Source organism: Podarcis melisellensis, assembly GCF_964234715.1.
Source record: "Podarcis melisellensis genome assembly, chromosome: 6".
In the NCBI taxonomy this organism is placed as follows: Eukaryota; Metazoa; Chordata; class Lepidosauria; order Squamata; family Lacertidae; genus Podarcis; species Podarcis melisellensis.
This window is the reverse complement of record NC_138538.1, coordinates 43,315,181-43,334,893: the sequence shown is the minus strand read 5'-3', so window position 1 is coordinate 43,334,893 and position 19,713 is coordinate 43,315,181. Positions and strand designations below refer to the sequence as shown.

Here is a 19,713-nt window from a genome sequence, read left to right as displayed (position 1 = left end):
GCTTCTGTAGTTTAAGAGATTGAGAAGTGAAAGGAGAAAGTGAAGCTTTTACTCCTTGCTGCGTCAAAAACTTTATGAGAAGAATATATTTGAGAATCTAACTTTACAGTTTTTGTATATGGTAAAACTGCAATTTGAAACAGTTGCTTCAGAGCACTGTCATAATATAGCTACCTCTGTAACGAGAGCATACAGTACGTGGGTTGCTGAACATTTTGATGAGCTTTGTGCTGCTTTAAGGATAAACATTTCTGTGTTTTTGTACGTGTACACCACTGCATTACACCTACAGTTCTCCCAATACAGAGAACAAACTCTTGTAGCTTGCCCCCAGATCTGCAAATACTTCATTTTAAAATTGTAGAAGATAACATGTATATGCTGTTACGTGTGCTTGCTCTCAGTGAGAGATCTGTCCATACAGCAAAACCAGCTGATCTCTGTGCTCTCTCTCCCAGGGAAACTCCGGGCATCCATCAGTCTGTTAATTGCACTAATTAGAGAGTGTGGAGGTGTTAATTGGAAAACCCTGGTATTGTGCCTGTTTAAGGGAAGAAAACGTCAATAAAAATTAATTGATGACTTGGCATGGCATGCGCACTTCACAGGTTAGGAAAGAGTCAAAAGATGTCAAGGCAAATGTTACTGCTCAGATTAAGCAATTGTTAATTAAAAAGCAGCAGTAATTAATATGCCTGTGTGCCATATGGTATTGGGTCTCTCTTTACTCCTGTTGCCTGTCTCTTTCGTCTACCTCTTTCCCTAACCTCCTTTCGCTGCCAAATAAAAGGTGTACTTTGAAACAAACAAATACAGAAAGTGAAATCAGTGGACAATTGTTGAATGAAATTATTTTGATGCCAGACAAAAAGAATCGCAATTAGTTATCCAGTCACACTAACTAATCATTGAAGGATGAATGTCTGACCTCCCTGCTCTTTATATTTGTGCATGTACTTGTATGTGGTATTGTTGCCAGTATTTCCTCTCCCAGAAAGACTGAAAAACCACCACTGCTCATCTGTATCTTTACTGCTTATTTATTCATTTAAATTTAAAATTTGCTTGGCACTGAGACTAGGATTTAACTGCAAACAGGCCCTTTAAGACTACTAAAAATCTAGTCAGTTGGTAGTTCTTATTGGCTGCCATTTTGATATGCCATATACACTTGTCCAGATTTCCATGGGTGGTAATTTGTGATACCTCGTGCCAGAGAGACTGACTAAATTGTTGGGCTTGTACTTCTTGATTGTACCCACATGCCTTCTTCTGAATGCAGGTAAAATGGTGTAGCTTGCCATAGCAGTTGCTGAGAGAAATTTGTGTGTGTGTTTCTGTTTATGCTATAGGATTCATTTCTAGTTTTGACAATTTCTAGTTTGGTGATTTTTCAGTCTCCTGTCAAGGTTTCTAATAAGTTAGCAATAAATTCTCCTCATATTCATGCTGGAAAAATCATTGCCAGGCTTAACACTCCTTCAATCCTTTACTGATAGTGTCGGCTTGCTCATCTCCCAAAAATAAACTAGAATACTGCTCCCATTGTATAAATAAGGAACTCAGGGACCAGTGCTTCAACTCAAGCGAGAAGGCTGGCAGAAGGCAGCATTTATATAAAAGCAAATATCATCTATCAGGGTTTATTCCAGTACTACATACTGGTAATGATCTAAGTGTACTAACAAATGGGCAAAAGCATTGTGGTTGTGAAGTAGAAGATACTCCTCTATTATTCACCATTAACATCAGTGAAATAGGTACTTGACTTTATTCTAAGTATGTATCTGAAGCCTTGAGCTGATGTTAGGGTCAGTTTGTTACTCACTGCTATGATTATTATTTGTCTCAATTGTGTGACGTGACTAAGAGTGCAATTCTATTCATGTCTACTGAGAAGTAACTGAGTTCATAGGGCTTAAAGGTAAAGTGACCCCTGACCATTAGGTCCAGTCGTGGACGACTCTGGGGTTGCAGCACTCATCTCACTTTACTGGCCGAGGGAGCCGGCGTACAGCTTCCGGGTCATGTGGCCAGCATGACTAAGCTGCTTCTGGTGAACCAGAGCAGCACATGGAAACACCATTTACTTTCCTGCCAGAGTGGTACCTATTTATCTACTTGCACTTCGTGCTTTCGAACTGCTACGTTGGCAGGAGCAGGGACTGAGCGACAGGAGCTCACCCCGTCGCAGGGATTCGAACCGCTGACCTTCTGATTGGCAAGCCCTATGGTCTGTGGTTTAACCCACAGTGCCACCCGCGTTCTAGGACTTAGTCCCAAGTAAATGGGTACAGAATTGCAGCCTAAATATTTTCCCATTGTCTAGCTCAGACATCCCGTTCAGAATGTGATTCGAAGGTTGGAAATAGACCATGGCTTCACTCCTTCCATCTAATGCAGTGGTTCTCTCCTCCGTTTCCTGGTTGTTCTAAGCATGGTTTTGGAATCTGGCAACTATGGTTTGCTTGATTTGAATGCCATGACAAGTTAGAACAAATCAGGAAACTGAGGAGGAAACCAGTGTTATGTTTCTAATCCTTCCAAATTTCCATTTAGAGGATTGTCAGAACTGAGGTTTTCCCATAGGCTTTAGTTGGCCACTGTGAGAGTACAGGATACTGGACTAGATGGGCCTGATCCAACAAGCTCTTATGTTCTTATGAGGGTATAGCCAGGGTTGTGGTCTGGAGGCATGTGATTCAAGAGACTTGTTGCCTTGAAGCAGGCCTGGGTATTTTCAGCATGTAGATTAGGGATACTATCTGGGAATTCTTTGGGGTCTTCCAGACAACCTATTTATTGATCATTCATCCTGATTTGCTTTCACAGGAGTTACATTGTATCTAGAGGTTCTGATTTGTTTGTGGGGAGGTCATACAACAATGAGCATTCATCCTGATTTGCCTGTGGTGTATTCATACGTCTTTGCAGTGACCATTTCTTCATGTCACACTTTTCAATGCATTTCCATGTCACTTCCCTAACCACAAAAGTCAGTTTCTTTTTTGAAGTGGATTTTTTGTGGTGGGATAATAAAGCACTTTAATCCACTTTAATTGCACGAACCTAAATTTCTTGGTATGTGCTTGACTCCTTCGTGCAAAATGCTGACAGTCTGGAGGTGCTATTGATATGCCATTTTGAGCTCTGTGGAAGAAAAGTGAGCTATAAGTGTAGTAATAATATGTAGGCTCAAAGTGTAAACATCTTGTGCAATCACATCTGTCACGCCGCTGCATGCATCTATTTAAAATGTGTCAGTCAAGCTGCATGCTCTGTGATGTATGCTCTTAAACTATAGCCCGCAAAGCAACCCTTAGACACGTTAGGGCAGGAGACACAGGCCTTACTGAGCCTTCTGGGTGCTATAGTTGTCCAAATAGCACTGGGAACCTAATGTCTTTAAAAACAATAATTTAAAACTTTTTCCAAATCATTGTGTGTTAAGTCATAACTTGAGGGTTTGTTACACTTCCCTGGGTTTAGAACCACTTTTAGGGTTGCATGTCAAGTTTTTATTGGCAAACCTCAGATGTGGGAATATGACTGCTCTTTCCCTTGCTTACTCTAGCTGCATTTTTAACAAAGTTGCTGGCATATATTGGTAGAGGGTTAACTATCTGACACAGTCCTCTAAAAACTGTAAACAGCATTTTGTCCCTAACAGTTTGTGGAGTAAACTCTCACTTAACTAGGAACACACACGCCCCCCCCCCCCCGTTTGGATGAAAATTGATTCTATCTATTTCTCTCAAACACCACCGCCCATACAGCGAAAGTTTGAGAATTAAGATTAAGAGTGGGGAAAACAGTAAAAAGGGCACACACAAAAAAACCACCACCCCACCAAGGAAAGACATATATGTTGGGAATGTTGATAGTTTTGCAAACTGGTGGGAGTTTGATTTTGATAAAATTGTATCACTTGCCTATATCTTACACACCTGGTGTACAAGTTGTGAATCACAGGAATGTCTGGGTGTCATGTGGCATAGGCTCATTTTGGAATGTTACTGTTCTTCAGAGTACAGAAATGCTTAGCCACTTTCTGGCATGGCTGGTGACAGTTGAACTTTAAAGTTCAATATAGTGTTTAGCCCACTGGAGCTTCAATGAACATGTTCAGTGCAAGGGTTGTACGTGGTGTGGTCATCAGGATATTCTTCTAGACCTATGGGGGAGAATAAATACTTTCTACTTCAAGACTTCCAGAGCTCTTACATTCCAGTATTTCTGTGCGTATTTTTATGGACAGTACGGGAACAACTGCTTTCCTAAACTGCTTAGAAGTCCCTATAAACTGTAGGCTCTTGAATATTTATTACTAAAATATGTGAAAACGTATTTGGAACACGAACCTGTTTAACTTTAAAATACTTTATCTCATCATGAAACTCTCCTCCCATATCATAGTGGGTTGGAGCTTTGAAGCCTTATGCAACCATTTATCGCCCTCTGTGATTGATGGGGACATAGGAAGTTTACTTATACTAGCTCAGACTATTTATCCATCTAGCTCAATATTGTCTGCTGACTGGCAGTGGCTCTCCAAAGTCTCAGGCAGAGGTCTTTCACATCACCTGCTACCTGATCCCTTTAAAAACCAAACCAAACCAAGAGATGTCAGGGATTCCGCCCAGGACCTTCTGCACACATAGCATGTGTTCTACCACTGAACTGTGGTCCCTTCCGAAATCTATAGTATTTCTTCATGGTTCAGTTCTTGGTGTGTTTGGGATTTCTCAGTGCCTTCGGCTTGTTTTCTTTTTCCGTCTACCACAATAGTAGTTTTCAGACAGGCAGGACTAGAATTAAATGAGTACCCAGTGCATTTGCTTGGGGCATCAATGGGAAGAGATAAAGATAAGCTTGGGATTTTGTTCTGCAGCAGTTGTTTCATTTTTTTTTTCTTGATGGTGCTCTAACTGGGCACCACTACCAACCATGCTGCCTTCCCAAACCATCACATGCAGATCCCAGGCACTTTCATACTTGGCACTAAAAGTACCTTGCCTTGTTCTCTATATGTACTCATATAAATGCTGTTGATGTGGGTAGAGGGAGAAGTAAACCATTTTAAACCATCCCAAGTTTGCTCTTCATTCAAATATTGTCAGAGGAGCATAGGATCCAGACAAGGGAAAGCAGGAACCATACTGTATCACAGCACCTGTAACACATTGTGTGTGAACACTTCATGTGTTGCCCAATAAAACGTTAGTTGATGGTATGCATTTGCATTTGAATCTGCTAACTGCATGGATGAATGGATGGATGGATGAATACTTTTGAGGAAGAAAAGACTACTTCGTTTTTATTTTAAAAAGTTACTTAGTTGTTTATATTTATCAGTCACTTCATGCAGCGAACTGCTAGGCAACATACAATACAATACAGTATAAACTTTCAAGCATACAATCAGTTAGATAGTGTATATTTTTGTCATGGCAAGTATACCACTCTCTTGGAAGAGATACTCCCTTCTGTATACGAAGTATCATGGTGTAGATAAACAATTCATAACTGCATGATTCATGTAGCATGTTTTCTGTTATGTTTTTTTCATCTGCAAACAGTTATCTATACCTATAAAACTAATATGTACAGTTGACCTATTATAATTGGTTTGATTTAAGTGTACCTAAGCTATGGAGAAAAGCTAGGAAAGAACTGTAGGTAAACAAAATGGACCTGGTTAGAGCGCAGTGCTGATAATGCCAAGGTTGTAGGTTTGATCCCCGTTTGGGACTGCTGCATATTCCTCCGTTGTGAGGTTTTGGTCTACATGATCCTCAGCGACCTTTCCAACCCTAGAATTCTGTGATTCTAGAATTCTGTGATTCTACTCCACCCTGCCTCCTGACCAGTTATACAAACTCATGATGTTTTGGAGCAAGCTGCATGTTTTTCTCTGTCTTTTTTCTTTAAGTGGCTAGGATTGCCTGCTGAACAAAGATGTAATGGAGGGGAATGGCAAGTTGAAGGAGATTGATTCATGTTGTTTCTATGCGTCATGTATAAGATTAAAATCTACTTTTGTGTTCCCACGCTTGTAATAGCAAAGCCTATGCTGGCGAAAATGTTCATGTGATTTAAAAATGGCTCTCCCGCTTTTAGTTCTAAATGTTTTTATCCTTGGGTAAAGAGGGAGAGGCTATAGCTCAGTGGCAGAGCACATGTATTGATTGCAGGAAGTCAGTTACCAGAATTAACAGGTGATGCTGGGAAATACTCTTGTCTTAAACCCTGGACAGCCACTGCCAGGCAGTGGAGACAATGCTGAGCTAGATGCGCCAATGGCAGAAGTGACTTGCCTAGTGGAGTGCAGCTTCTATGCAACCATTCTAGCAGATGGGTCTCGCTTACCAGGAGGAGGAGGGTGTGAGGCGGCAGGGAGGTTTGCATGATGATTTGCTATACAGCAGCTTCTGGTGTTCGTATTAACGGCCTTCACATGTGCTCATACCGTATTTATAAATTGAAACAAAACAATATACAATCATACTTTTTGCCCACGAGTGATTGAAATGTTCTTTTTGAAACAAGATTCTGTAGCTGCTTTTATGGTTGCGCTGCTCTTTATGTTTGCTTTAGATGCTGTTTTTAGCTTCATAACTTTGTGTTTTTATGGTTTAATTAGGAATTTATTCTTACTTTTATTTTTATAAGCCATTTCAAGCAACTCCTTTTGTGGAGTGAAAAAGCAGGGTATAATTTTTCTACAGAATAAAAAAGCTTCAGAGGCACTGATTTGATGGAGGGAGTTGATAAATTGAAAGAAAATATAGCAGGAATATAAAAAGGGAAGGGGAAAGGAATCTTATTGGACTATGAAGGTATGAGCAGCACTCACAATGTAGGTAATACTGATAATGTGTACAGCTAGGATTACTTTTTTTTTAAAGTGTGGTTGAGATTTTGAAAACCAAGTTCTTTTTCACATTTTGAACAACTTATTTGCTGAAAATAGAGTTTGTGTCCCTGTGAAGTAGGAAGATGCATGTTGGAAAGCACTGTCAACAGCTTTGTATAGTTAGCATGTGACTAAAAGCTGAATTGTATCTCTGTTTTGCTTGCAAAATGTTCATCATCTTTCCTGCTAACTTTGCAACTCCCACAGTCCAAGTTCAACAGCCTTTGTCTCAGAATGCTGTTTCTCCAGTGCCCTACTATCCTGTGTCCTAGTATCACTAGCCTGAAACATGTATATTTTCAACAAAACCAAAAATGCAGTAATCTCTGTGCCCTTGAATTCTCCTGCAGCTACAAGTATGTCAGTGTGTGTGTGTGTGTGTGTTTGATAGTGTGAGGGACTACAGGAGAGAGTCGACAACTCCACATGGGAATTAATGTCATTCATACACCCTGCGGAAATGACTTTTGAAATGCATATAATCTCAAACATGCAAATGAGAAGCTTGCTTCACCCTGTTTAATATGAATGATCAGCTTCTGAATAGCTATTATTACACGCCACATTTCAGCAATTATGTTGTTCCCAGTTTGTCGGTCTATCGTGCCAAAAAAAAGGGAGGGGGGAACCATGCATAGGAAAGAAAAGGTAGAAAAAAGAAATATCCCTTTTTTGCTGCCCCTCTTCCGCTTTCAAACTTGCTGACCGCTTCTATGATCAGTCCCAGTTAATGTTGTTTTTTCTTCTTCACTTCTTTGCTGGCTTGGCAGCTTGTTTTCTTTATCAAGAGACAAAATTAAAACAAGACACCCTAGTGTGTCTGCTGCGTTTTAGCCATTTTGTTTTAGTCTTACGTCAATTGTAGATAGATTTATTAAGGTGAAATGGCACTGCCATATAGAATTGGGATAGCAAAACTCTGCCCATTGATCTTAACAGAATTGGTGTTACCAGTTTAAAATAACTGGTATTTCCTCCTTTACGCTGATATAACTATTTGTAGTATACTGCTAAAGTAACATGAATCAATATTAGAATCTGCTTTCACTTTATGTTTAAAACAAACTCCTAGCTTTTCTGGTTGCAGAGAAAAGCTTGAAAACATGACAATAGTGCGTTCTGAACTATCTCAAATGAGAAATTTAGAAAAAGGAACCTTTTCTTGTCTTCCAAAAAGAATTTTCTTTGAGGATCCCCTCCTGCCCTGCAAAAAATCTAGCATTTTATTAAAGTCAAGCAGATACCAGCTGCTGGGCCTATCCAATGCCAAACTTCACTGCAAATAATTCCTGCTGTCATTGTACTAGGCAATTTACTAAGTAAGTAATCTAGAGCATCTCTCACTGGACATGTTACTTATTGTGCGTACAGCTAGGGGAAACAGTTACTCTAAATAAATGCAGTCAGAAGTGATGATTTTGAATGTATGAAGAATAAAAAAACAGACTTTTTTCAACTCCTCTTTTTCTTCCTTTTGTCAATAAGTCTCTCTCTCTCTCTCTCTCTCTCTCTCTCTCTCTCTCTCTGTGTGTGTGTGTGTGTGTGTGTGTGTGTGATGACAGCTACCGGTAATTCTTGCCCAGCTCTGTAGGATGACATAATCTTTGTCTTCCTCCTTGTAGTTCTGAGTTTTTCGCTTTTTACAAACTCATCTCATAGAGACTTCCAAAATATTAAAGTCCAGAACTTACCATACTTAGTTCTATTTAGAGAAGTGAGTGGTCCCATGCCAACCAGTATACCAGCAGAGCAACCCAGGTACTCAGAAAAAGAATGTGCTTAAAAGGAAAAGGAGAAGATCATTTGAATGCATATTGCTATGGAACCCTGGCAGTATAAGGGTAGAATACAGACCCCAGTTTTCCCTATGGGCTCCTTAAAGTTGTTACAAGGTCTACTGCCATCACTATTTAAAGGTTTCCTTTGGGATGGAAGAGGAAAGTCCTCTGATCCATATTACCACTACAGGATTATTTAAGCTGTACAAGTGGCAAAATACCTAACAGGTTATAGGGTCATGAATGGGAAGAAATCAATATTGCCTCTGAACTCTCCCTAATACTGTAGTGAGTATGGGTGGGGGAGGATTAACTTCCCCTATACTCCATTCCCCAAGTTTGAACCTCAGTAAGTATTGTTTACTTTTGTGTGTGTGATTGTGAGTATGTGATTCCCCATAATTTTTATCCCACTCACAGCGGCATTTTCTTTAATGGACAGTTCCTGATATATGCATGTGCTTGGGATAGAAACTACCTCTTTTCCAAAGAGTCCTTTAGGACCACTACCTTCTTACTTGTTTAGATTTTCTTAGGCAGTTTTTGAGGCTGGAACAAAAACCCCTCCAAATCAGTAGTCTTTTCTGACTGAGGACCCACCTTTTAGCCCAAACATTTCTTCCTTTTTAAAAAAACACACCATGTATTTGTATGGTGGTATTTTAGCCCAAACATTTCTTCCTTTTTTAAAAACACACACCATGTATTTGTATGGTGGTACTGTGGCTGATCGCCGAAGAATTGATGCTTTTGAATTATGGTGCTGGAGGAGACTCTTGAGAGTCCCATGGACTGCAAGAAGATCAAACCTCTCCATACTGAAGGAAATCAACCCTGAGTGCTCACTGGAAGGACAGATTGTGAAGCTGAGGCTCCAGTACTTTGGCCACCTCATGAGAAGAGAAGACTCCCTGGAGAAGACCCTGATGTTGGGAAAGATGGAGGGCACAAGGAGAAGGGGACGGCAGAGGACGAGATGGTTGGATAGTGTTTTCGAGGTTACCAGCATGAGTTTGACCAAACTGCGGGAGGCAGTGGAGGACAGAGGTGCCTGGCGTTCTCTGGTCCATGGGGTCACGAAGAGTCGGACACGACTAAACGACTAAACAACAACAACAACAACAACTGTGGCTGCTGCAAACCACCGTAGATCAGGACATGACCTGTGATGAGTCCTGACCTAGCAGTTGAAGACAAGTTGAAGAAGCAGAGCCAGCTTCTTTGTATTTTCATTTTAAAGAGGAAAGAAACTTTAACTGACAAGCTTTAAAGGTTTCAAAAACAAAGTGGAACAAACAGCTGGGTCTGCTGTATTGCTTCTCCCACTATCATTCCGGTGGTGCTAATTTCAAATTTAGACATATGGGCACACGATTTTTCAGGATGGTAATATGTCCAGCCTTGCATACCCACTCCCATCTATGGTAAAAATGTGGAAAGTCGCCTAAGGTGGGTTTAAAAGCAGAGCTGCTCTCTACTAGTTCCTTGCTTTGCCTGTCTGGCGGCTTCTTTGAAGTTAGGGCTGGATTTTCAAAATAGACCTGGCTTTAGTTTGCTACGGATGCCTTCCTGATGCCTGCTGGTTTACTGCAGTATGTGCTCTTGCTACTGTACACTTTGCACTTGAGCAGCAGTAATTCAATTTCACGTTGCTGTTTGTTTTCCTCTGGATGCTTAAAAACCGTGTCACCCATACTCATATAATGCAAGGGAATAGTAACCTGCAGTGAGAGAGGTTTTACATGAGAGGTTTTGGGGGTGTTGTGGCTCTTGGTATTCTTTGCTGCTATTGTGTGTGGTGGTTCTCTTGATTTCTCCTGTCTCTAGGGTGGATTTGCCCTCCCCTTTTAATGGTATGTCCCAATTCCTAGTATATTGGCTGCTTCAGTTTTGACTAATGTAGGTGTTTTATTAACCCATTGTTTTGTTTATTTTGGGTTTCTTTTATTTGGTTTTATTAATTGGCTTTCTTTTAGGCATTGAATCAAAGCTCTGCAGGCTTATTTTAGCTTGTTTTCATATTGCTTGGTTGTCTTCTGATACTTGTTTTTGTATGCTGTTTGTTGGTTTGGGCCTCCTTCTGAAAGGAAAAGTGGGGTATCTTTATACGTTGAAATGAAAACACACAGCATAGCCACTACTCTTTTTGAGCCTTGGAACAAAAAAGAGCAAACAGCAGGAATATGCTTCTCACTAAAGTGTACAATAGTTATGTTATGTTGAAGTTAAGATTGGAGTAAAGTGCTACTCTCTGAAAAAGGAAAGCTGTCTTCTATTTATTAACAAGAAAATGGAAATATTAGCATATCCTGCCCTGGTATCTTCAGCCCAAACTTGCAGGGATTGGCAACCTACCATTCACTTATGTATTGAGTAGCCGTTAAAATATGCACTGATTGCCTTATTCTGTGACCCTCCATGTGTTGTTAGACTCCATCTCCAGTCAGCCCACTGCATCATGGTCAGTGGTTAGCTGTGGTGGGCGTGGTAGTCCAAACACATCTGGAGGATCAGAGGTTCCCCATCCCTGGTTTAACAGGTTTTATGTTGATGTAATCACCACTAAGACAAACTATAGAAATCGAAAACTTTCATATTCATTGTAGTTTACATGTTAAGGTGAAGAAATGCTTTGGTTTTTAACAGCATTTTGTGGAAGATGGAGGGCAAGGGTCTTTTCAAAGGCAAACATTTCCTGAAGTACCTCCTGCTTTTCTTATGAAATCTTAGTTTATCCAGATGTGTTTGAGCTGACTGCATGGCTAGGTAGGAGACTTGGAATATTAAATTGCCAACTCCATCAACTCATGTGGGAAGTCCTTTGTTGCGCCATCATTTTCTTTTGAAATCATTATGCTGATTAGCCCATTTAGAATGCAGAAAACACATTTTATCTCCAGAGGTTTACTCTAGCGGACTTTAGTCACTAGGCCATGCAATAATAATAATAATAATAATTAATTAATTATACCCTGCCCATCTGGCTGGGTTTCCCCACCCACTCTGGGCGGCTTCCAACAAAACACTAAAATACAATAACCTATTAAACATTAAAAGCTTCCCTAAATAGGGCTGCCTTCAGATGTCTTCTAAAGTTTGGTAGTTATTTTTCTCTTTGACATCTGATGGGAGGCATCATAATCCATAATATGATCACAACAACAAAAATACAGTCAGTGGTTCATAAAATTTACTAGATCTCATGTTGTGGGAGTGAACCTGTTGAATTGGGCTTCAGCCCCCCATCCCACCCCAGATTGAGGCATGTCATTGGAAGCAGTCATGGAAGTGCCTGTTTCCCACAATGTTTCAGGTAGGTGACAGACATACATTCTCCTAGGCCTCCTGTGATGCTTTCGACTTCTAAACTCTGTATGAGGGATTCTTTTCCTCTTCTAGTGGTTTCTACTAAGTAAGGAGCTTCTCCAAATTCTGTGCATTGGAGCAGGCCCAGAGCAAGTGTGTTATGAAACGACTCCTAGCAGCTAAGCTATTTTAATTTCTATGAGGGTTTCACTTGGTAAAAAAGAGGACATGTTAGTGTGTGTACTGAAGACGTAGCTGTACTAAACAACTTTGTGGGCACAGCTGTTCTCTGGCAATGTGCCATTGGTTCCTGCTTTCTGGATGTCTTGGGGCATTTATACATCTGGGATGGGGAGGAGTCTGTCGTGCTTAGGTCTTTGCAATGCAGTGTTTGAAACTGATATAAAAGCTAGGCGCTAAAGGGCACCTTAAACCAAGGTTATGGGCGAAACAACTGAATGCCCAGGCGTGCTTTTTCTGTAACAAGAATTCAAAGCTGAAAATGAATGAACTGCAGCTATCATATTATGTTTATTTTTCACATTGTCTAGTCCTTTCCCTGTCCACTCCTCTAATATTCTTAAGAGCGTCTCTTCTCCAGTACCTGGAAGTGGGGAGGCAGAAAAAGGTTCTCCTTTCCTTCCACTCTGCTCTGCAGTTTTAATCTGAATCATAGGTGCAGTACTGTGTCCAGAGCTCAGAAACTCCTTGCACCAATGAAATTCCTTGTTGTAAAATGCGGCTAGAACAATGGGAGTTTTGAACGCTGTTGCAGTGTGAACAATGTTGTGCAGAGTGATGCCTTCCAGTATAGCATAGATAGTAGCTTCAGCTGAAATTTATGCTCTTGTAATAGTACTGCTTTGCTTATGCAGGTGCTGCTAGCAAGTCATGATGGTTGAATCTGCCTCGGAGACAATACGTTCTACTCCCTCCAGTCAGAATGGGGTCAGCAGCCTAAACAATCCAACTGATGGAGGAGGCGGTGGTGGATGTGGAAGAGAAGGAGGAGCCAGTGGAGAAACCAATGGAGAAATGAGCCCAGTGGAACTCTTGCATTTTCAGCAGCAGCAGGTACTGAGGATTTGATTCTTCCAGACACTCTCTTGTGTACCTACCTTTTGAGTGCTTCTCTCAACCTGTTAGGAACAGGTTGATCTAAAACGGATCCCAAACCTTTTCCTTGATCTTTATACTACTATGTGGTACAGTAGAATGCAGAAAAGGGGCAATGGAAAGATAATAAGCCATGAATAGGGTAGGTTAATTGGTGGGAGAGGTTGTGGATAGTCTGCTGCTGTCAGTTCTCAGCCACATTTAGTAATCTTGCCTTCCATAAAATTCTGATCGGAATGAATATTTTTTCATGGAAGTGACTTTTTCACAGATGTGACTTCTTTAGGATTAGCATTTATGCCTAGGTATGTGCCTACCTTAAATTAGCATTCCAGCTTACTTTTACCAAAATGTTTGACTTAGTTTATGACGGATCCTTGTGTGTTCACACTCTGCTTCTTTTTCTCTGTACCCCACACTCCCCATTCAGTGGCAGGATATTCTTAGAGTCATGTGAACAGATTGGCTCATGGCTGTTTGTATGTCCACTTGTAACTGCAAGCATACTTAATCTTGTGGCCAACCCTATTGGAAGGTGCTCCTCTGAGTAAGAACCATCCTCCTTCAGTTGTGTACATACTTTACTGATACTGTTCATGTGTTTTTTTCCTATCTCCAGCTTTGCAAGTAAGCCAGTGTAGTGCTGGCATTGTGTAGTACTAGCAGGCTTCAGGGGCAGCCCAATGAATCACATCTTACAAACACTGCACTGTCACCTGCCTTGAAAACTGACCAGCCGTAACAATTGTTACCATGTCACTGTGGATTCTTTCTGCTCACACAAAGTCCTAAAGGTGATCTTGTATGCTCACAGCAGTGTTACCCTTTGGAGCTGACTCAAATACACACATGGGTGCCACATTGTGAAGGTACTCCACATATTTGCTGTCTTTCCTTCAAATCAGGGATTAAGTAGTCCCAAATTAGAAGCACTAGCTAGCCTGCTTGGCCAGGTATTTGGAGGTAACAAAGAGTACATGCCAGAGTTCCCCTTTGGCGTACTGTGTGTTTGCCCATGCTCACACAGTTCAGCTCTGTTTTGGTGGTATTTCTAAATGTGCTGTGTGTAAAGGAAAATAGGAACACATGCACTACAGGGTTTTTGTGTGTCCATTTCTTAGGCATATATGTGCATATAATTTTTATGTAGGATTTGCATGTGTTTGTGTATGGATTTAAGTGCTTAAAATTTACCTTTCAAAACAAACTTAAGAGGAAACTTTAGTAAAATCAGATACTAAATAAGGCAATGAGCCCAGACTCATACAGAGATCGCCTCTCGTCTAAGTTGTAAATTCCAGCGTGAAAGCTGTAAAAAATTGCTGTGTCTGATACTTTAGTAGTGAGCACTGTAAATCCATTACCTGAATAACAGCCGTTTCTCATGCAGTTAAGCCACTGTTCCCCTGATCTGAAGGGTAATCATGCATGTCATGCTTCTCAGAGTCACCCCTGCTGAATGAAAGAGACACAGTTCTCCCCCTCCTTCAGAGGGGTGTGTGTGGCTCTAGCAAGGCTGTCTTCGTGGTGCCTTGGGGCTTGGCACTGCAATTAGTTTAACAGTATTGTGGGCTCTAGTAAACAGATGTGTGCTCACTCATTGCCCAGGTAAATTATTATGCAGTACTCACTGAGTAGCATGAACCTGGTGCTGTTTGGCCTAAGCCACTGTGGGAACGTGTAAAAGCGATTGCTCCTGATGTAAAGCTATTGCTTTGTCAGGATGTACAATGTGTGTGCGGGACATTTACAGCCAAATTCTCAAGTAATTCATCCCCTCTGCCCCCAACGTGTAAGACTGCTTTTTTTTTTAAAAAAAAAAAAACCACACACAACTTTTTGTATTGCAGTGGTTTTACTACTGGAAAAGAGAATGACACATGGACTCTGGACCAAATAAGCCTTTTGGGCCTGTTTTCCTGAAATAATGCCCCCTGCCCTACATATGATGCCATATGTGACATCAGTTGTGATGCAAGGAGAGATGTGGCTAGATAGGTTGCACGACTGAGTTCCCCATGGGGAGCTTGATCGCACAGGGCTTGCAAAGCACTATGTGCGGCACTTCACAAGCTCCCAATAGACAGCTGACTATCAGGCATTTGAGCAGTGGTGCACAAAACACTTTGCAAGCCCTATGTTCAGTACTGAGCATAGGACTGACACAGCCCCTTGTGCTGCAGTTCCCAAGTGCCTAATAACCAGCTGGCTGACAGTCACTTAGGATGTTCTGTGCAAGGGACTTGATAGGCGAGCAGGACAACCCACCTGACAATCATCTGACATCAACAATGTGGTGGTTATAATACCGTGTGGTTTGGCTTGATGTACTATTTATGCCACTGGTTTGGGACTTGCCATGTGCCACAGAGTGACAACTAATACTATACCTTCATTGTTACTTCATTTGCTTGTCCAAAGTCAGACAGATATGATATCCTGTCTTGCTCTGTGGCAGAACTCTCTTGAAGAGATGGCTGTGGAAAATGCTGTACAGTGGTACCTCTGGTTATGCACTTAATTTGTTCCGGAGGTCCGTTCTTAACCTGAAACTATTCTTAACCTGAGGTACCACTTTAGATAATGGGACCTTCCGCTGCCACCGCGCTGCTGGCTCGCAAGTTCTGTTCTCATCCTGAGGTAAAGTTCTTAACCCAAGGTACTACTTCCGGATTAGTAGAGTCTGTAACCTGAAGTGTTTGTAACCTGAAGCGTTTGTAACCTGAGGTACCACTGTACTACAATTGATCAGCCATGTTGAGATTCCTGCATTGCTGGAGGGTTGGACTAGAAGATCCTTTGGGTCCCTTCCAACAATACAGTTCTCTGATTCTGTGTGGACCTTTCTGAGATAAACCTGAGGAGGATCTTGCAGGAATCAAGTATCCCCCAAACCTATGGTTCTTTCTGATAAGGCAATATGAATGATCAGCTACTGTTTTTTATGTGCGTGGTTCCATAGGATTTCCCTCAAAAAGCACTCAAGGGCAGCTAGACATTTGGGAACCTGTTCTCTTCCATTCTAGGTCTCAGAAATGGAACATAAAAGTACTAACTTGAGTCTCTTGTTCTAACTGCAAGGACATTTTGTCTACCTTGCCAAACAATGTACTGAATCTGCTGCAACAGACTTAGAGGTCCATAGCCATATCTCACTATGTAGAGAGGCTGCCTTGCTTCCAGTAGAACATGCCTAGGAAGTAAAGGAGAAGGAGGTTGTTTTTAAATTGCAATACCTTGTGGAGATGTGTCATTTTGGTCAGTTTTCCGAGTGCTCCCATATACCTGCCTTAGGGCAATATATATTTGCTTATATTTTTATAATTTACACACGTACACAGCATTTAAGCTTTTTCAAGTACCCCAAGGGTCTGACCAAAAGTGACAAATCCCCACCTGCTGCAATTTAAATGAACTTCATTGCCCCAGCTCCTTCCTGGGCACCTTCTACTGGAGGCAAGTCACTTTATAGTGGGATGTACCAATGAATATAGTAGTAAAGGGGAGCAACTGTATTTCTTGTGCTCTTTTCTTCACCAGGAATGAAAGAGCTTAGGTGTGAAGTAACTGAAAGAAGGTTATTTTTTTGGGGTGGGGGTAGGGAAGAATCATTATCCCAAGTAACGTTTGCCTTTCTTCCATGCCCCTGCCCCCTCAGCGCTGCATATAATTAACCTGTAGAATTCACCAGTGTGAGACGGTATTTAAAGGCAAAGGAGACTTCTGAACGCAGATGGCATCTGCAGTGACAGTAGCTCAGATGAGAACCATTGGTGCCATCAATCTTCATGCTTCAGGGAACAAGCTGAGCAGCAGCTGGGGTCAGTAATAAATGTCCCCATATATAGAGTTTTGCACAATTAGGTGCTTCATGAAGGATTTACACCTTCTCCAGTAGCATCCTATATCTGCCCCTGTTTAAAGAGGCTTCTGAGCCATTGGTCTGTTCCTGTCTGACAACTTCTGTCTCTTCCTTGTGCTTCAGATCCCAAATGCGCCATCTCTCACTTCCTCTTTAAAAACGAAACAGAAAAAAACCCAGGACTAATTATCAGGAGGAGGACTAGAAAAACAATAAGTGGACTGTAAATAAAAGGCTGTGGGGGGGGGGGGGGAGAGATATTGGTGAACATATTACGCCACCAGTTGGTAAAATTCCTGCCACAAGAAGAGTTAAGGCCTAGAATGTAATAAAACTGGTCATGAAGAACTACTTCTAGAGGGCAAATGGCTAATGCCATCAAATATGGAAAGACAGATCAAAACTTGCTGCTTCAGAATAATAGCTAGTCTTTGTTAGGGCGATTTTAGACATGTATTTTCTGTGTCAAAAGCCATTTGTATATATAAAGCTCAACACACACACACACACACACACACCTCCTGCTTTATCCTGTGTTATGGGTATTTGTTGAAACTACTTATATAATACAGTGTGTTTGTATATGTGGTGTTCAGCACTACATATTTCAGAACAGTTGCTTTTGACATGCTAGATGCATTTAGTTTGCTCTGGGTGATAGCATTCTCTAATTCACCTGCATTCATGAATCATCTCCCAAAGTTTGAGTATGGACATCCTGAATCTGATCATGTTTGATGAACGCAGACTAGTAGGTGGACTTTAATAAGTATGTCTAGACAGTGCTTGCTTCTAGGATTTTATATGATTCAGTGCTGTCTGTATAGAAATTCTACAGCTCCATCCACATGCTTTTTATGGAGTTCATTGTGGGATTAACTGAGCTGCTTTTGTTTTTCTGGAGATGTCTGGGGCAAAAATATAATAGCCCTTTTCCAGAATACTTCTGGCTGTGTGCCCCCCCCAGGCCTATTTGAAACAAACTCTCTCAGCCCTTCCCTCCAAGTTGTGTAGTCTCTGGCTTGCACTATGAGCTAGGTGCCTTCTCAATGCTGTATTCTAATCCTTTGGCAAAGGAGGTAATCATTTTGAATGCTGATTCCTATGCAAGTGTCATTGGGTTACTGCAAAACGACCAAACACCTAGAACAACATAAGCCTTTGCTGATTGTACTCCACATGGAAGGCAGTAGCACATCGGCCCTTTTCAAAGTGATTTGCCCAAACAACAATAAGGCTCAGAGTAGGGATTAGAACTATCAGATTCCTGGTTTTGAGGCCTCTGCTTGGTCAATTCAAGGATTTTTTGTTCTCTTAAGGTTGGTATATTTTATAAAGTAACTGCAACCCAGGACCCTGCTGATGTTGCTTCACTGAAGAGATCTGTTCATGGTGCACATACTGTAAGAACACATTTTGAGGATCACAGTAGAGGATTTTGTTGTGGTTATTCCAGCTGCTGTGCAGGTATAACATGTTCTCTCCACCTCTTCCCGTCAGACAAAGTGCCCAACTCCTGAGCTTTTGGTAAACAAGGCCTGGAAACGTGAGCTGGGCTGTGGAGTAATGAGGTGACAGAAGGAGAGGGAGATAAACAGAGAGAGCCAGAAGTCAGGCATCTGACAGGAGTTTAGACTGAAACAAACAGCACTGGCAAGAGAGCGCTCGTCACTTTTGAACAAGACGGAGTGTCTGTTTCCATGCAACAGGCAGAGCTGAAGAGCTTGTTTAAATAGAGATGAAAGGAACAAGGAGGCTGTGTGACCTGCAGCCGGCGTATGGTCCTGAGGCTAGAAGAAGGGAGGAGGATGTTAGGAAGAGAGGAGTTGCTGAACTTGAATTCAGGATGGTTGAAGAAAGAAATCTGGGATGGGCAAGCAGATCCCTTGAGTGCTGCATGCAGATGTGTTGGAAAGTTCAGTGGTTCCTGGAGCTATTTCTTTTATGTATCACAGAAAGGTCTCCATTTATCAGAGGGCAAAGCAGAAGCTCCAGCATATGATTTGGCAGCTGGATATCAAGTCTGAGCTCTGACAGGCACACTTGGTTATTGCTAGATGTCTGAAGTAATAACTTATGAAACAAAGATTTGACCTTGTAGATTTGATTTGTTTTGTTATACATGGCTAACTCCCAAACTTTGACCTGTTACCTAATAGATCATATTGCCCCTGCGGGAACCTTTTTCCATGCAAAGAAAAAAAATCACACATAAAGTGCTACAGTAACCTAAACGCCCAGTCATGCTTCTATATCCTTTGAAAGTTGGTCAATTAATCAAACCTCCCAGCCCTATGTTCCCAGTGTTTGTGGGTATTGCAGCTCTTTTGGGTTCCTGTCTTTCTCCCCACCTCCAAGTAACCTTTCTCCTGTGGAGCTTGCCCTTTCCAATTTGATACAAGGCAGACTCTGAGAAAACACTAAACACTGTGTGCTGCTGTCAGGAAAACAGAACAGCCACGTTATAGTTTCATTTACTTTCCTTCCTTTTTCTCTGTAATGTGTCCGGTCTTTAATTCAGTTGTGAGCCTGTACCCAGGGACTTAAAAGAAAAGTCATTCTGCAGCACCTACTTGTTGTTGTTTTATATAAACAACAACAACAACCCAGCAATAACAATATTGTCATATTTCGCTTCTGGCTCTGTAAGCACACTGATACTGTTGCATTGAAATATACATATGATAGTCAATGATCTTGTATGCATATGTCTTGGTATAGATGTTGCCACTTGC

General features: G+C 41.4%; 1 protein-coding gene across 4 annotated transcripts in view; it reads left to right on the top strand.

Annotated features, from left to right (window-relative positions):
* Positions 1-19,713, top strand: part of FOXP4 (forkhead box P4) — a 152,837-nt gene that overhangs the window by 29,127 nt on the left and 103,997 nt on the right. For all 4 annotated transcript variants that reach the window (XM_081915576.1, XM_081915577.1, XM_081915574.1 and 1 more), the window contains exon 2: positions 12,876-13,074. In XM_081915576.1, the coding sequence (XP_081771702.1) occupies positions 12,892-13,074 (183 nt within the window). In that variant the 5' untranslated portion in view covers positions 12,876-12,891. The remainder of the gene's footprint in view (positions 1-12,875; positions 13,075-19,713) is intronic.